The following is a 15,693-nucleotide window of genomic DNA, read 5'->3' on the forward strand; positions in this document are numbered from 1 at the left end:
TATTTGTTTCTGCTTATCTGCTAAAACTGAACTATAAAGCTAAAATAACTTCAAAAAGAACCACAAAAACCCAAAACTCTGTTCCAGTTCATGTAAATTAGCATCTAAATAAGCATATTGAATTAAATTAGCAAATTAGCATCTCAGACAACCAGGTTCCGTTTGATTGGCCAGATACGCTTGTGAGGTTTAGAGGATGGCTATAAAGTAACAGGGTAGTCTGTGATCCGTCTCGGCAGTATTGATATTGTTCAGACTGTTATAATGATCATTTTTTAGCTTAGCAGCTGCCTGGCTGATTCCGATGCCACCTCGACCCCCAGTAAAGGGCGTCAGCCGGCTGGTGGGGTTCTTTGAATCGGGAGCTTTGACGGCTGCAGGCCAAGTTGGTGAACTTTTACTCCAGGACTTTTCCAGGCCAACCCAGACCCAGCTATAGAAGTCCATTCATCTACAGGACAACAACAGCAGCTTTAAAACAAGAACTGCTCTGTTACATCACAGCTCAGAGGCAAAGGCAAAGTGCTACGAAACTAAAATGAAGACAGCAGCTCTTCATCATCAGACTGTCTCACGTAAAACCAGAATTTTCATGTCTTAGTAATAACTGACTGGTCAGCTGCCTGTTTAAAACGGGACGTGTAAAATATTCTCCTCTGGGAACATGTTTGTTTGGTTAAAGCTAGTTTTCAACAGTTCTAGCCCACTTTACAATGGGAGACACCCCCTATGTAACACCTGAATCTAATGGCGCTTTTACACTGGTACCTACTCGGCTTGACTCAACCCGGTCAAGTTTCTTTTCCAAAACAATTCAGTACCTGGAGAAGAAGTAGGCGAGTTGGAGCGAAGCTGCTGTGACGTATTTGATTGTGTATCTAAACGAAGAAGACAACAACACTAAAGATGTAGAACCTGGAGGAGATGATATATGTGCTGCTGGGTCTGTGGCTTGTGTTCAATATCAAGTTAAAAAATGAGAGTGAGAGAAACTTCAAGCGGCAATGCTTTTTTTTTTGTTCGTTTGTCGTTTGTTCGGTGCTGCTGAAAACTCTGTTGGGAGCAGCGAGCAGCTATGAAGTGACAGAGCTCCTGGTGGATCTGGTCGTTCCTTATCGCCCGTCTAGATCCCTTTTTAATTCTCTCCTCAGCCACCAGGTTTATGAACATCTGCACCTCAGAGTTGGATCATGAAACAGACTTTTGCGCTGCCATTGCCTGTTGAATAAATTATACAAGAAGCCGCAAGATGCTCTTTCGTTGATGTCCGCCTCCTAACTCAGACATCTGACTCCAACCCCCTGACCAATCGGTGGCCTGTAGTGTGATGACGTCAGATACAGCCCGACTTAGCCACTTAGAACCTCGGCAGAATAGTTACAGAAAAAGTATCTACTCAGCACGTTAGACCCCTAATGGAAAAGCGCAAAACCAAGGCGAGGCGAGTCGAGTTGGGCTGAGTAGGTACTAGTGGAAAAGTGCCACAACGTGTCACCTGTCCTTTATTACATTAACCGAAACTGGGTCGCGTGTCGAGCTGGCCCCGCCACTAACTACCCAGGGTTACGGGGTGGGTGCGATTTGTTGACTAAGACGAGGATGTGCACGAGCGCCTCATCCTCAGAGCTGTAGACGTCATGAATATTACAGAACCCTAATCTGCAACTGGCTGCTAGAATAACAGACCGCAGCAGGGGGGCAGAGGGAGGCTGCTGGTTGTATTCGTGAAACACAATTTGGGCAAAGTCACTCCGCAAATCCCGTTGCTATTCAGCGTGGATCCACCACCCGCTCCATCTCCTGCACCATCCAGCTCTTCTGATGTTGATGAACAGACATGCTACATAGTACCACGCCTCCAAAGTGGTCTTTCCTCCCCTCAATTCGGCCTCAGGCGCTCAGGCAATGACACACCATATGGGGTCTAAACAAAAAAAAACTGCTAGGCCTGCAAAATACTTTTAAAGCATGCCTCGGGTCTGAAAGAGTTAAATTTAGATGAGCGGAGGATTAACTCGGCTTATTACGGCTGTGCCAGGAAGATTTACAAGAAATAAAAAGCCCAAATAAGAAAATGCGGGGAAGGAAATGTATTAATGAGACTGTAGATCTTATATTTTTCTGCCCCTGGCATTTGTCTGGAACAGCATTACATAAAAGGAAAAAATAGAGGCTCCACGTGGAAGAATATTAGTCTGCTGAGTTCTGGGAGACGGTTTTAGGAAGCGTTCATCTTTGGAAATTTATTACGAAGACACTTGGAGATTTATTTGACGGGGCTAAAAGCTCAAAAGCCCTGCAGTATTAAATGTAGCCGTGCAGGTGATCCTCATCAAAAGCTGCTCGTCTTCATGACTCCTTCCATCTCTGCACTAATCTGACATAACTGCAGAATCATTGAGAATGAACGTATGAAATATGAGATTTCCATGGATGTTCCCATCTGCATCAGTGAGGAGGGAGAGAAGATGTAGACGGACATGAAGGGATTAGTCGTGAGTGACATGAGGACGCGCTGGAAGCTTCCAACAGAAGTGACACGAGGACATGAGAACATTCAAACATGGAGCCGTTGGCTGGCTGCCGCCGTCTGAGCTGGCGAGACCACAGGGATGAGAGTAGAAACTCCCAATGTGGCACATGGGATTTCTCACTCGTCCTCAAATCCAGAACTATTGGGCCAATCTGGAACATGAAACCGGACCCACTCCCTCACGCCAGTCCCAGTTGAAAGATGCCGACATCGGTGACAGGACTCGGGGTCGCCAAGTATTTTTCAAGTCTTTCAACAAATGACTCTCCTATATACAGTAGACTCAATTTAAAGTAATTATGTGACTCAGGACTCTGAGGAGTCGCCTTGTTAAGGCGGGTTTGGGACCAGTTGGGCGATACACCAGAACAAATGGCGCTTTTACACTAGTACCTACTCAGCTTGTCTCAATTCGACTCGCCCTCATATCTTTTCAACATCCAGATCAGAAGTAGGAGGGTTGGAGTGAAGCTGCTGTGACGATTGCAGCCTTGAGCAGACATGGACTGAGAAAGCTCCTGGTATATTTTTTCATTCCTCGTGGGCCCATCTAGCTCTCTCTGGATATTTTCCTCAGCCACCAGGTTTAAGAAGGTGTCCACCTTGGAAATTTACCACGGAACAGATTTCTGTGCTGCCATTGTTCCTGGAAAAAAATTAACAAGAAGCCGCGAGTCGCTCTTGAAATGATGTCACATCCTGACTCAGACGTCTGACTCCCAACCCCCCGACCAAATCGGTGGCCTGTAGTGTGATGACGTCAAAAAGTATTTTACTCGGCACGTTAGACCCCTTGTGGGAAAGCGCCAAACCGAGTGGAGGCAAGTCGAGTCGGGCTGAGTAGGTACTAGTGGAAAAGCGCCAAAAGACAACTGGTGCCTGTCATTTTCACGTTAGGTCTTAGAAACAGCTGTACAAACGTCTGGGTCAGATGTGCGAACCTGAGAGGCAGGTTGTTGCCTTTTTCTTCCATTATTTTACCCCTCTCCTGTAATCTCACACGTGCGACCTTCATTTTGACACATTTATTCAAACTCGCATCGTACCCGCTGATATAGGCCCATTTTAAATGAGCTGTTATTTTAAAGCAGGAACCTCAGAAATAGGAACGCAGTCAATAATTAATGCATGAATGTTTTAAACTCCCTCTCTAAAGTTCCAGGAGCTCCGGCACCTTCTCAGCAGTGTGACGACACCAACTTAAACAGGCACGAGGCTGATGGTGTCCAAACCTCTCCTCCGCCTCTGCAGCAGAGTCTTAAACCTGCTCATTGGAAGTTAACTGAAAATAAAACCAGCTCTGAAAGGTTCTTTGGCACCTTTGAGGGAAAGTCAAGGGTCTACCTGAGATGGAACCCCATCAGACTTTTGTTTTTGTTGCAAAGCCACAATGACAAGCTGATTTTGTTGCTGCTGCTCTGAAAATGGCGTTCGGGTGACAGACCGATTTCACAGAGACATCAGTCAGCTCAGGTCCGACCACATACCCCCCCCCCCCCCCCCCCCCGCATTAATATTCTTACTGCAGAACAGGGAGATAAGCTTTACATAAACAACATTTATATGTATCCTCTTCACACATGAACCGTGGTTGTCCCCACAACAGCAGGGCCAATAAAACCGTAACCACAGAAATCCAGTTTCAGCTCTCTGCGTGGGCGGGGCAGACTTTTTTAATTTCACTCTTTTTCCTCCTTCAGACTTTCTTTGCATATAACCTTTGAAGAACCTTTACAGAAAACACCCTTGAGCTTTTTGCATAAAATTCCAGCATGAAAGCAGATGAATATTTCCTGCAGTGGCTCAGGTTCGGTCTCTGCATGACCCCCACCAGACGAGCACCTCTGATCAGTTTGACACAAACGGGCCGATCGCTGAGTCCGTGGCACTGATCCGTCAGGACACGAACACATAAGTAATTGATTTTGGTTTGTAAAAACATTATTATACACTATGAATGTGAATGAATCAATAAAATGTATTTATTGCTGATCCCGGTTTGTCAGTGCCGCTAGCGTTCATCCCTCCTCAGTCATCACCTTTACTCACCTCCAGCTGCCGCTCCAACTCCCATCAGTCCTAGCTCCTGCACCTGCGTAGCCTCCATCAGCTTCCTACTTGGAATGCATTGTTTTGTGTTGGCATGACATTTCCCCTCCCCCTCTCTCCACACCTGCGCCTTCGCCCTTCCTCCCATCTTCGCCCCTCCTATACTCTTCGGTGAAAGCGACAGTCCCTGAGGCTTCGACAGCTCGATCCAGCATCTCAGAGGTCGGAATCACGCCATCAAACACATGCAGGTGCAGAGCCGTCCCCTTCCAGCTGATTACGGCGGTCTGAGGCCACAGCCAACGCCACGTCCCAGTGTCAGTCAGGACAGTTATGGCGCTTTTCCACTAGTACCTACTCGGCTCGACTCAACTCAGCCAAGTTTCTTTTCCATAACAATTCAGCACCTGGAGCAGAAGTAGGAGGGTTGTAGCGAAGCTGCTGTGACGTATTTGATTGTGTGATCTAAACGAAGAAGACTACAACACTAAAGATGTAGAACCTGGAGGAGATGATATATGTGCTGCTGGGTCTGTGGCTTGTGTTCGATATCAAGTTAAAAAATGAGAGTGAGAGAAGCTTCAAGCGACAATGCTCTTTTTTTTGTTTGTTTGTCTCTGCGCTGCTGAAAAGTCAGTTGGAGCCCCGAGCAGCTATGAAGTGACAGAGCTCCTGGTAGATCTGGTCATTCCTTATCGCCCGTCTAGATCCATTTTTAATTCTCTCCTCAGCCACCAGGTTTATGAACATCTGCACCTCAGAGTTGGATCACCAAACAGACTTTTGCGCTGCTATTGCTTGTTGAATAAAATGAACAAGAAGTCGCGAGTCGCTCTTTCGCTGATTTCCGTCTCCTGACTCAGACGTCTGACTCCAACCCCCCGACCAATCGGTGGCCTGTAGTGTGATGATGTCAGATACAGCCGACTCAGCCGCTTAGAACCTCGGCAGAATAGTTACAGAAAAGTATCTACTCGGCACGTTAGACCCCTAGTGGAAAAGAACCAAACCGAGGCGAGGCGAGTCGGGCTGAGTAGGAGCTAGTGGAAAAGCGCCATTAGCTTATGTCTGGGGGGTGGAGCGTTACCTGATCATTTTTTATCTCTGATTAGGGTTGCAAAGGGGTGGAAAATGTCCGGTAAATTTCCGGAAACTTTCCGGAAACTTTCCATGGGAAGTTAAGCTGGGGAATTTTGGAAATATTCCAAATTGGAAACTTTCCATGGGAATTATGGGAATTTATGGGAATTTATGGGAATTAACTGGAAATTGGGGGTAATTTAAACAAACTGTATCATATACAAACATAAATGTAAATATTAATTTTGTCATAAGCAGATATCCATGCAAGATAATACAAAAACATGACATTTCAACAGATTTATTTGAGTAGAACTTTAGTTTTTATTCTTATATGAACAATTATTTTAATGAACAACAAAAACATGAATGTTGAGTAAATACTAACTCACCCCACTCCCCCACCCAATCAAAAAGTAATGCAAGTTAAACATTAATACCATTATAGATCAAATATATTTACCCCATAATATTATCAAAACTTACTTGACTTTATATAGTCCGTGGGCTCAAATGTGTGGCTTCAATAGTCTTGTGCTTTGAGCTCAAATGTGTGGCCTCCAGGCTTCAAGAAATCACCTGTGCATGTGATGGAGGAATGCACAGTGCATGTAGGGGGTGTGGCCTCAATAGCCCTGCAGTAAGCAATGTGCTGTGTGCATGTGATTGAGGAGTGTACTTGCATTAAATCTGGTTGTTTTAGCCAAGACTATGCTACAATATATTTCCCCCAACTATATTTAAGTTCCCTGTTAAGGGCCAACCTTCAATTCTGTAAATGTCTTATTTATTCCCGTTAGTTCCCATATATTCCCGTTAATTCCCATATATTCCCGTTAATTCCCATGGAAAGTTTCCAACTTTGAAAATTCCCAGAATTTTGCAACCCTATCTCTGATACATCTGAAAACCAGCAGATTTGATTTGTGTTCTGATCAGTCAAATTCCAGAGCAGTACTCCAAACTCCTACAACTACAAAGTCCACAAAGCACATCTGGACTAGCTGGTCAAACTCCCATGATCCCCCAGCATCCGGGTGAGGGTGTAGGGGTCCAGCATTCAGAAAACTCTGGAACAGAACATTTAATGGTGCTTCCACTAAACCACCTCAGACTCCAGCTACACCGACATGCAAGCTCGTCGTGGTCTTTGCGTTCCTCATGGTCCGGTAATCAGTAGAACTGATCGCTTTTTCATGAGATGTTTTAAAGTGAATTGATTTTTGTTTCTAATGTGAAACGGAGTAGCGAGGTCTGAAGCCACTGCCTCTGAACACACACACACACACACACACACACACCCCACCTTGTTTCTGTTGTATTTATTTATTTTTTGTTATTATTTTGTATTTTCTTTCTTTTCTTTTTTTGTTTAAATTTTTATATTTTCTATGGCATATATGATATTGTGAGGAAGACCTTATTTTGCTGTTGTTCTTTATTTCTGGATGAGACTGTTAAATTGTTTTGCTTTTTTTTGATATTTTGACGCTTTTAATTTGATGGTGTTTTGTTTGAGATAAAGCTAACAATAAACAATAAAATAAACCTATTCAGTCCAAGAGGAACGTTTGCAGATGAAAACATTGACATGTGTTTACTTGAATTGTAAGTCGTCACTTAAAAAAAACACCAATCATCGGCACCGTTTCTCGGGACTCGTATTATCCTCTGATCCCGTCTGTCATCACAGCGTCATCATTTAATATCAAGACTGATGGCCAAACAACTTTTTTTATTCCCCATTCCAACGTTTTAAAATCCAGCTGTCAGGGTGGAGCAGATTCTGCTGCTCGGGTTGTGATGTTTGGAGTAAACTCTGCTAACCTGTTCTCATCTTCATTCCACAAGACAAAAATCTGTTTATGATAAGTTTATGATAAGTTCAGTTCAGTCTAGAGAGGAGGAAACCGCAAGACCCGGTCCAGGTTTTACCTCTGACCTCCACAATCAAACAGATATAAAAACAAGTCCGTCTTTGCTGAAGCTCACCCCGGCAGTTATTTGCTATATTTACACACGAGCTGCTCTTGGAGACACTCAACCAGAAGTACGGCCTTTAAAACCTCCACAGAGCAGATGACAGTAGTCCAAAGGAGCAGCATCGCACTCCATCTGGAGTACACTCATCCTCCACGAGGACGGAACGCAACCAGAACAGCATGACTGTCGGACGGAGGACCTTCTGCGTGGACTCTGGAGGAACAGGGGTGTCTGGAGGTCTGTGTGAAGCTGCGGCTGCATCGTTGTGACAGGATTAGGTGGGTGACGCAAATGAATAGGTATCAGATGACATGGAGTTTTTCACTAATGGCGCTTTTCCAATAGTACCTACTCAGCCCGACTCGACTTGCCTCGCCTTGGCGCTTTTCCACTAGGGGTCGAGGTGTGTCGAGTAGATACTTTTTTCTCAAACTACTCTGCCGAGGTTCTAAGCGGCTGAGTCGGGCTGTATCTGACGTCATCACACTACAGGCCACCGTCGTTGGTCGGGGGGATGGAGTCAGACGTCTGAGTCAGGAGGCGGAAATCAGCTAAAGAGCGACTCGCAGCTTCTTCATTTTATAGGACAGGCAATGGGAGCGCAAAAGTCTGGTGATCCAACTCTGAGGTGCAGATGTTCATAAACCTGGTGGCTGAGGAGAGAATTAAAAAGGGATCTAGACGGGCAATAAGGAAAGACCAGATCCACCAGGAGATCTGTCACTTCATAGCTGCTCACGGCTACCAACGGACTTTTCAGCAGCGCAGATACAAACAAACAAACAAAAACTCATGAACAAAGAACCGCACACTCGCACTCCTACGGTCCATTTAGCATCATTGATCAGCCTCCCATGAGTGGGTGATTTTAACCACGAGGCCAGGTGGAGAGAAGCCACGGAGACGAGGGGAGAACATGCAATCTAACCCTGATCCTAGTCCAGCAGGGGTTCAGACCAGGAACCTTATATCTGCGAGACAACAGTGATGGTGCCCTGCTGCCACGAGGATGGACAGATGGATGTTTAAAAGGCCATACTGCTGGAGCTCCGTTGTTTACAGCCTCTTATAGATTAACAGACTTATTGATCACAAACAGGTGATCATGTTACCGCTACCAGTAGGCCTGTGCTGAAAAAAATGGATTTCCCGATTCTAAATCGATTCTCATATTAATTCCTAAAAATCGATTTATATGTCTAAAGATCGATTTTTTTTCATCATTACAACTTTTGGTATTTTTGTGTTTATGCCCAAAAAATGATTTTTGTTGCACACAATGTTTTGCCTTTAAATATGTTTAAAGGTATGAAAACATTAAAGTTTTCAGTTATAATTGCATAAATTGTCTATATTTCATTACTTTATATACTGTCTTGGGGTTACATTTGCATAAAATGCTAAAAACCAAATTCTCAAAAATGCAAAACCCGAAAAACACTGAAAATGGAAAACATAAAACCGATTTCATACGTTCTCTGTTTGCTGCCCTGGATCTGTTTGATAATTCTGACCCACACGATGTTTCTGAAAACAGTTATATCAGCATTCTGGGAGGTGATTGGTCCTTACAGCATCATTATCTGCCAATACTTGCTGTTGAATCTCAATATAATATTAGTATTAATATGTTGCATAACTACACAGTCATAATTAATGCAACAGTTCAAAAAACTGTTTTAATAGCACTAACCCAAATCAATATCGGAATCGGATCGAATCAAATCTTGATAATGGATTCTGAATCTTAAGAATCGGAATCTAATCGATTCTTGACATGTGAATCAATCCCCAGCCCTGGCTACCAGGTGTGGCAAAATCAAGATTTTTTTTTTGATTTCTATGACAACAACACACGAATGCAGAGAAGTCCGCAGGTCTGAGCGCCTCTCAATCACCGCCGACTCTGCCTCCTTTTGTTCTGAGGCTGCGGAGAGGATGGATGCGGGAGGGAGGGGCAGTAAATGAGGTCCCAATGAGATGCCAAGGTGTGTTAGCGGTGAGGCGCTGCGAATGAGAAACAACGACCTGAGGGGAGGAGGAGAGGTCGGACGGGGCCGTAGCCCAGCTCAGAAGGAAAGGAAACAAGAGAACAAAAACGAAGGAAGAAAAAAACAAGACCCAAGAATAAAACTTACAGTAAAAAAAGCAGTGAAATGAGACAACGGATTGTAACCAGAAACTCCACGGATTAAATACCAAAACTGGATCAAACGGGAAGCTGGAACAGACCTCAGAGTCCCAGAGTGGACGTGTTAAGATAAAACGCTCACATACTGTACACTCATGATCAAAATGCGTCTCTCTCACCGCTGGCAGAGACAGGAGGTAAGATCTGTTACCTGTTTAAATCTCAACATCCGGACGCTTTCACAGACAATTACCACCATCACAATATCGGTTTCACAGGAACCAGAGTCCAAATGTACCTCGTTCCGAGGAATGTGACCAGAGAAGACATGTCTGACCTGCAGAGCTGCAGCATCCATCACGACTGAGCAGGTGCATCAATGCAGCCACTTTCCTCCAGCTGTGCACATCTGCATCCCACATCCACTCATCTGTACTCCATCAGGGGTCTGTCACAGGTCTGTTATAGGTCCGTTACAGTTCTGTCACAGTTCTGCCAGAGGTCAGTCAGAGTTCTGCCAGAGGTCAGTCAGAGTCCAGGTCCGTCAGAGGAGTGAGAACCAAAGTTGCCCCAATCTCGGTGTGGCTCAGGTCGAGCATTCATCCGTTTGTGGGATCTTTGGCAGACTCCTGAGTGCTGAAAGTATTTATATGTGGCAGTCAGGCAGGCCACATGGACCCCTGCAGCTTTCTGAAACACCTCTTTGCCGATGCAGAGGAGCAGCACCAGCCCCGATCCAGATCCCGATCCCTCATCCGCCTTTGCGCCAAGTCTAGATGATGCGCATCACATTAAGAGGGAATTAAAACTAAAATGTTTGGAGGAATGTGTAGTCGAAGCAGCAGCCTGTCCGCTACCGTGAAAGGATAAAGAGACAAAAGTGGCGTTTTTTTTTCAGATGAACTAACAGACCTGTAACTAAAGGTCAGCTCCGGGAACAAAGAGGGAACACTTCGGACCTCAGAATAAAAAACAACCAACCACAAAATCACAATGATTAAACTATGTGTTTACAGCATTTAAACTCAAATATCGCTTAAACTGATTCCAACTCAAGAAAACTTACACAGCAAACAGCAACAGAAAAGCTCGAGAGACGGATTTGGAAACACAAACGCGTAAATTTGCCAAATTAAAGACACGCATCTCTCCGCCACCATCATCATGTGGGACAAACGCTCAGAGAAATTCCACCACTTCTGATGAACATTAAACATTAAATCTCGCGCCTTGGAGAACCTGCTTCTCCTTCCCACGGAAACCCCTCCACGGCGCGGAGCCGCGGTGCGCCACGGAGAGCCGCGTCCACGTACCTTCCTCTCCGCCACACTCCTCCACGTCCTGCAGCAATAAAATCCACAGCAGGGACAGCAGCGTTTTTTTGCGGGGATCCATGTCTGCTCGTCCAGCTCCGCGGGGATCTGCTCATCGCTGTCCAGCCTATGCGCAACGACGCACCGCCGCCGAACGCACTCGCAGCTCGGATGGAGCGGACGCGGACTGGACAGGCAAGTGCTGGAGCCCGCGACGCACGCGCTCTATTTGATACCTCTGAGGGGGGCGGGTTCAGCTCGGTGATTGACAGCGGACGGAGCCAATGGGGCGGGTCGTGGATAAAAACCTTTACACCTGGTGATTCCCGTCGGTTCAGAGTATTTTAGAGGATCTGCGCTCCTGGACGGAACTGAAAGATCCTCGTGTTCGTTTGTCTGGTGCACCATAAGAAAACCAGTGACCAGAATCAAAATACTCTGCCAACAGACATTATTTCATGTAGAAGTCACCACACCTTCTCACATCTTGCCAAGCGTTGGTTAATGTCAAGACAAGTGTGTGTACATTATGAAGTGTGTGTGTGCAGCCTAGCTTTAAATCTTAGCTGCCAATATCTGACAGATCCCATGCTCTGTTGACTCTGCTTCCATTTTTTTATTTATCTATTGTCTCTTTGCTTTGTTCTGCTTTTTTACTTATTTTTTCTTTTTTCTATACTAATTTTTATGTACTATTCCATCAACCTGCCCAGGGACTACAGGTAGAAAATAGCAAGCTGCTACAACCTGGCACAATGCATATTCTCTTGTACAAGATTAATGTCTTATTGTGCACTGTTCCTGTTTTGAAATAAAGAAATAAATTACAAAGTTAATAAAAGCTTTTATTATATCATGCACAATGTTTTCCAGCCGGAGGTACACTTTTCTCAAACCACAGAGGTAGGAGAGATATGCACACTGTGGTCATCAATCCAGTCATATTTAAACTGAAAAGGGGAGGTGTTTTGTACTTTATAGGAGCTGATGTTGAAACTTAACTGGGAGGCCAACTGCAGTGAAAGAAACTTAAACATGTCACACTTTCAGAATATATTTTCTGTTGTGTATCTCTAATCCACATGCCAACCCAACCACTATTTTTTGATAATGTTTCTGTTTAATGTTTGTAGTGCGATGTGACTGAATAAAGAATTTCAATCAAAATCAATCAATCAAACCCAGCAAAGATCTACGACAACCAAAACCCAGAGAAAAACAGGAGGGGATCCATCAATCTTAAACATCCGTTCCTCTTTACCATCCTCACATAAAGAAGAACTCAGCTAATCAGTCTGGTCATGAAAACAGGAGGTGGTTCTGCGCTGAGAGCTACCATCAGTGTACAATCTTATAGAAAAGAACCCTCATACTTTCATTTCACAATTTCATAAAATCCTAACAGAACCGATCGGAGACTTTGCTACTGGTCACACGAGGATGCGCTCACATTTTCACCTCTGGTGCTTTTGGTCACAGAAGACCTTTTTCTCGAGTAATTAACAGAGAACAGGTGACTTTGAAATATCTGATCAAAGTGTAGACTTTTCCTGAACCTTCAGGTTCAGGACAACTGGGAGGATTCCGTGTCACACTAATTTGACCTCTGGTGCGCACATATAAATAAGTGAAGTGGCTGTGCCTGGTGCGCCCTCGCACCCTGACGCTGGTGTCGTTAAAGGATGTGATGCGCACCGCGGTGTCCGAGCAGGTCTACATCACAAAACCAGAGAAACAGACGCGTCCCTCCGATCCAAAAGTCGGCAGGAACTATTGCTGGTCAAACTATTTTTTCACGTAGTTGGTTTGCGCCACCAATCAGAGCAACGGGCAAGTATTCAGGAGTGTGTGTGTGTGTGTGTGTGTGTGTGTGTGTGTGTGTGTAAAACTAAATGATCGGTGGTGATAGTGATGTCTGAGATCTAAACCCTAAGTTCATATCTTTGCTTGAGAGCATAACTTCGTGTGTCTGAGAAAGTTATCAAATCAAAAACCGACTCAGCACCACACACTATCCCTATCACCTGGGTTTAGACAGCCTGAGTACGAAAACGCCTCATTCAGTAAGCAGTTCAGATTTGCAGGTACTGTGGAATCCAAGATCTAGATCAGTGCTGCTTTCAAAAATGCCCAAATCTGTCAGAAAAAAAGCATTTCCTGCCTTGGAGAAGTGCAGTATCGGCCACTAGACTCAGGACTTTAGTTTGAAAACTTGAAAAAGGCTAAAGTCCTGACATGACATGTTGGCATTGTTGACTTCCACCGTGGACTGGATAGCAGCAGAACTGTCCAGCTTCACCGTGTTCGGTTCTACCCAGTGTTAGGAACGCAGTTGGAGTCGGACCCAGATGTAAGAGAGCAGGAGGCAGGAGTTCCAAAAAATGTGATTTATTTAACTTAAACAAAACCAAAACGGGATACAAAAACCAGAGCTTAAACTAGAATCCAAAATGACAAAAACCTGACTTGGAAAACACGGAGGGAGGAAACAGTACAGACCAGCAGGGAGCAAGGGAAAAACAAGGCCAGATATACAGAAGGGTTAACGAGACACAGGTGCAGACAATCAGGGCAAATGGGAAACAGGAAAGTCAAACCAGAACTGAAACACAAAGACACAGGCTTCAAAATAAAACAGGAACTATCAAAACCACTGAGGCTCAGAAGTTGGAACCACAAAGCTTTAACAGCAGTTTCTAAAGAGGTCCACCCAGCATACCACAGGTGGAGTCAGTCGACTGCAGACTTGTATTTCTCTAGTCCAGGGCACTGAACTAGTTCTATGAACTTGTGACTTGGCTCAGACTTGATCTCTGTAGACTTGGACTTGTGATGTCAGTTCTGGTGTCAGTTCTACACGTTCTGGATTCATCTCTACCAGTCCTGGTTTCTGTTAGTTCAGGTTGCAGACCTGACAGCTCTTTTACAGATGTCGCTTAATTAGAGACACTGAAATGTATTGGACACTAATTGGAAAGCAGCTCACGCTTAGAATTTTAGCAATATTTTTGTCATATTTAGCTACAACTAATGTTGTTAAGTGTGTTGTAAATTGTTGAAAATCCCTTTTAAGCACATTTACAACAGTATTACAACATTATTTGTTCCCTTAGAAATATCTGAAATGGTTACATCTAAGTAGGAAATGTTACATCTAAAATGTACATGTTAAATCTAAATCTAAATGTTTTGGCTGTTTGAGTCTTTGTGGAAGTAATACCATGTACTGTAGGAATGAGCCATTACTCAGTCTTTGTTTATTGTGGTACTTTGTATATCTTGTTCGTGTCACTCTGAGTTAAGTCTGTATGTGTTAATGACCAACCCTGTACGTGTCTTCACTGATGTAACGCCGGTAGTAAATGTGAGCTCACAACATATGCAGGGATTTTTGTTATATTCCCCAGACTGTTGTTTAACAACACAAATGTATTTTGTAAAACATCATCATCTATAGCGGTGAACTGGTATAATGCTGGTATAAAGTTCCCATTTCCTCAGATCCGCAGCATTTTGTTTGTTTGTTTTTTTTGGTCCTTTCCAAAATAAGAATTCAAATTCAAAAGAAATGAAAGAAAAGAAAACAACATATAAACATGAAGTTAATACTAATATGGCATTAGACCAAAATCTATAAACAAAACAAGAAAAGTAGGCTGAAGCTTAGCTTATTACGCCTAGCCTTTTCTAATCAATTTCTGTCAGCTCCTACATATACCGATACAGAGCAGTAAATCAATTAAAAGACAAACATTTCCTATACGTTTTGTATATTGAAAACATTCAATATACAGCATAGACCTATTATCTATTTAAGTTCTGACACTTACATAAACACTGATACAATATGATCATAATTAATTAGCATCTTGTTCTTCAATATTTTTTTTAAATATTTGGTATGTACTGCACTCTTTAATTTCCATTTCCAAAATATTACACAGATTAACCCCATAAACTGAAACACATCTATGTTTGACATCCGTTCTGTCCATTGTTTTATTGAACATACAGCTTCCTCTCAGTTCATATATACTTTATTTTTGCCGAAACAGCTTCTGGATACAGTGTGGTAACAGATTATTATAAGCCTTGTACATCAACAGTGATATTTTGAAATCAACAAGTTCATTAAATTTGAGCATCTGACAATTAATAAATAATTTATTTGTTGGTTCCCGATAATCAGATGTTGATAACTCTGATTGCTCTTTTTTGAAACAAAATAATTGGATTTATGATTGTTTTGTATGAATTCCCCCAAATCTCCACACAGTAAGTAATGTATGGTAGTATGAGAGAATGATAAAGTATTTGTTATGTATTTGTATTGAGAAATTCTTAGACTTAGATATTTTCCTTTTGATATAATCAAAATGCGGTTTCCAACAAAGTTTATGGTCAATGGCCACTCCCAAAAACGTATTCTCGTAAACTCTTTCTATTTCAATTTTATCTACTGTATCTTGATTTGAACCATTTTATTGACTTTACGATTACCAAAGATTATATATTTAGTTTTATTTACATTTAATGACAATGTATTAACACTGAACCAATGTTTCACAACTAACTCTTTGCATTTGGACGCATGTGGACGTGTA

The 15,693-nt window shown here is 43.3% G+C and overlaps 1 protein-coding gene across 2 annotated transcripts in view; it reads right to left on the reverse strand.

The window, feature by feature from the left end:
* The window catches only part of LOC133460505 (ephrin type-A receptor 7-like), a 198,319-nt gene extending 187,041 nt beyond the window's left edge, over positions 1-11,278 (reverse strand). For both annotated transcript variants that reach the window (XM_061741090.1, XM_061741089.1), the window contains exon 1: positions 11,090-11,278. In XM_061741090.1, the coding sequence (XP_061597074.1) occupies positions 11,090-11,171 (82 nt within the window). In that variant the 5' untranslated portion in view covers positions 11,172-11,278. The remainder of the gene's footprint in view (positions 1-11,089) is intronic.
* Positions 11,279-15,693: the final 4,415 nt, after the last annotated feature.

The sequence above is a fragment of the Cololabis saira genome, chromosome 15 (assembly GCF_033807715.1).
Source record: "Cololabis saira isolate AMF1-May2022 chromosome 15, fColSai1.1, whole genome shotgun sequence".
Lineage (NCBI taxonomy): Eukaryota > Metazoa > Chordata > Actinopteri > Beloniformes > Belonidae > Cololabis > Cololabis saira.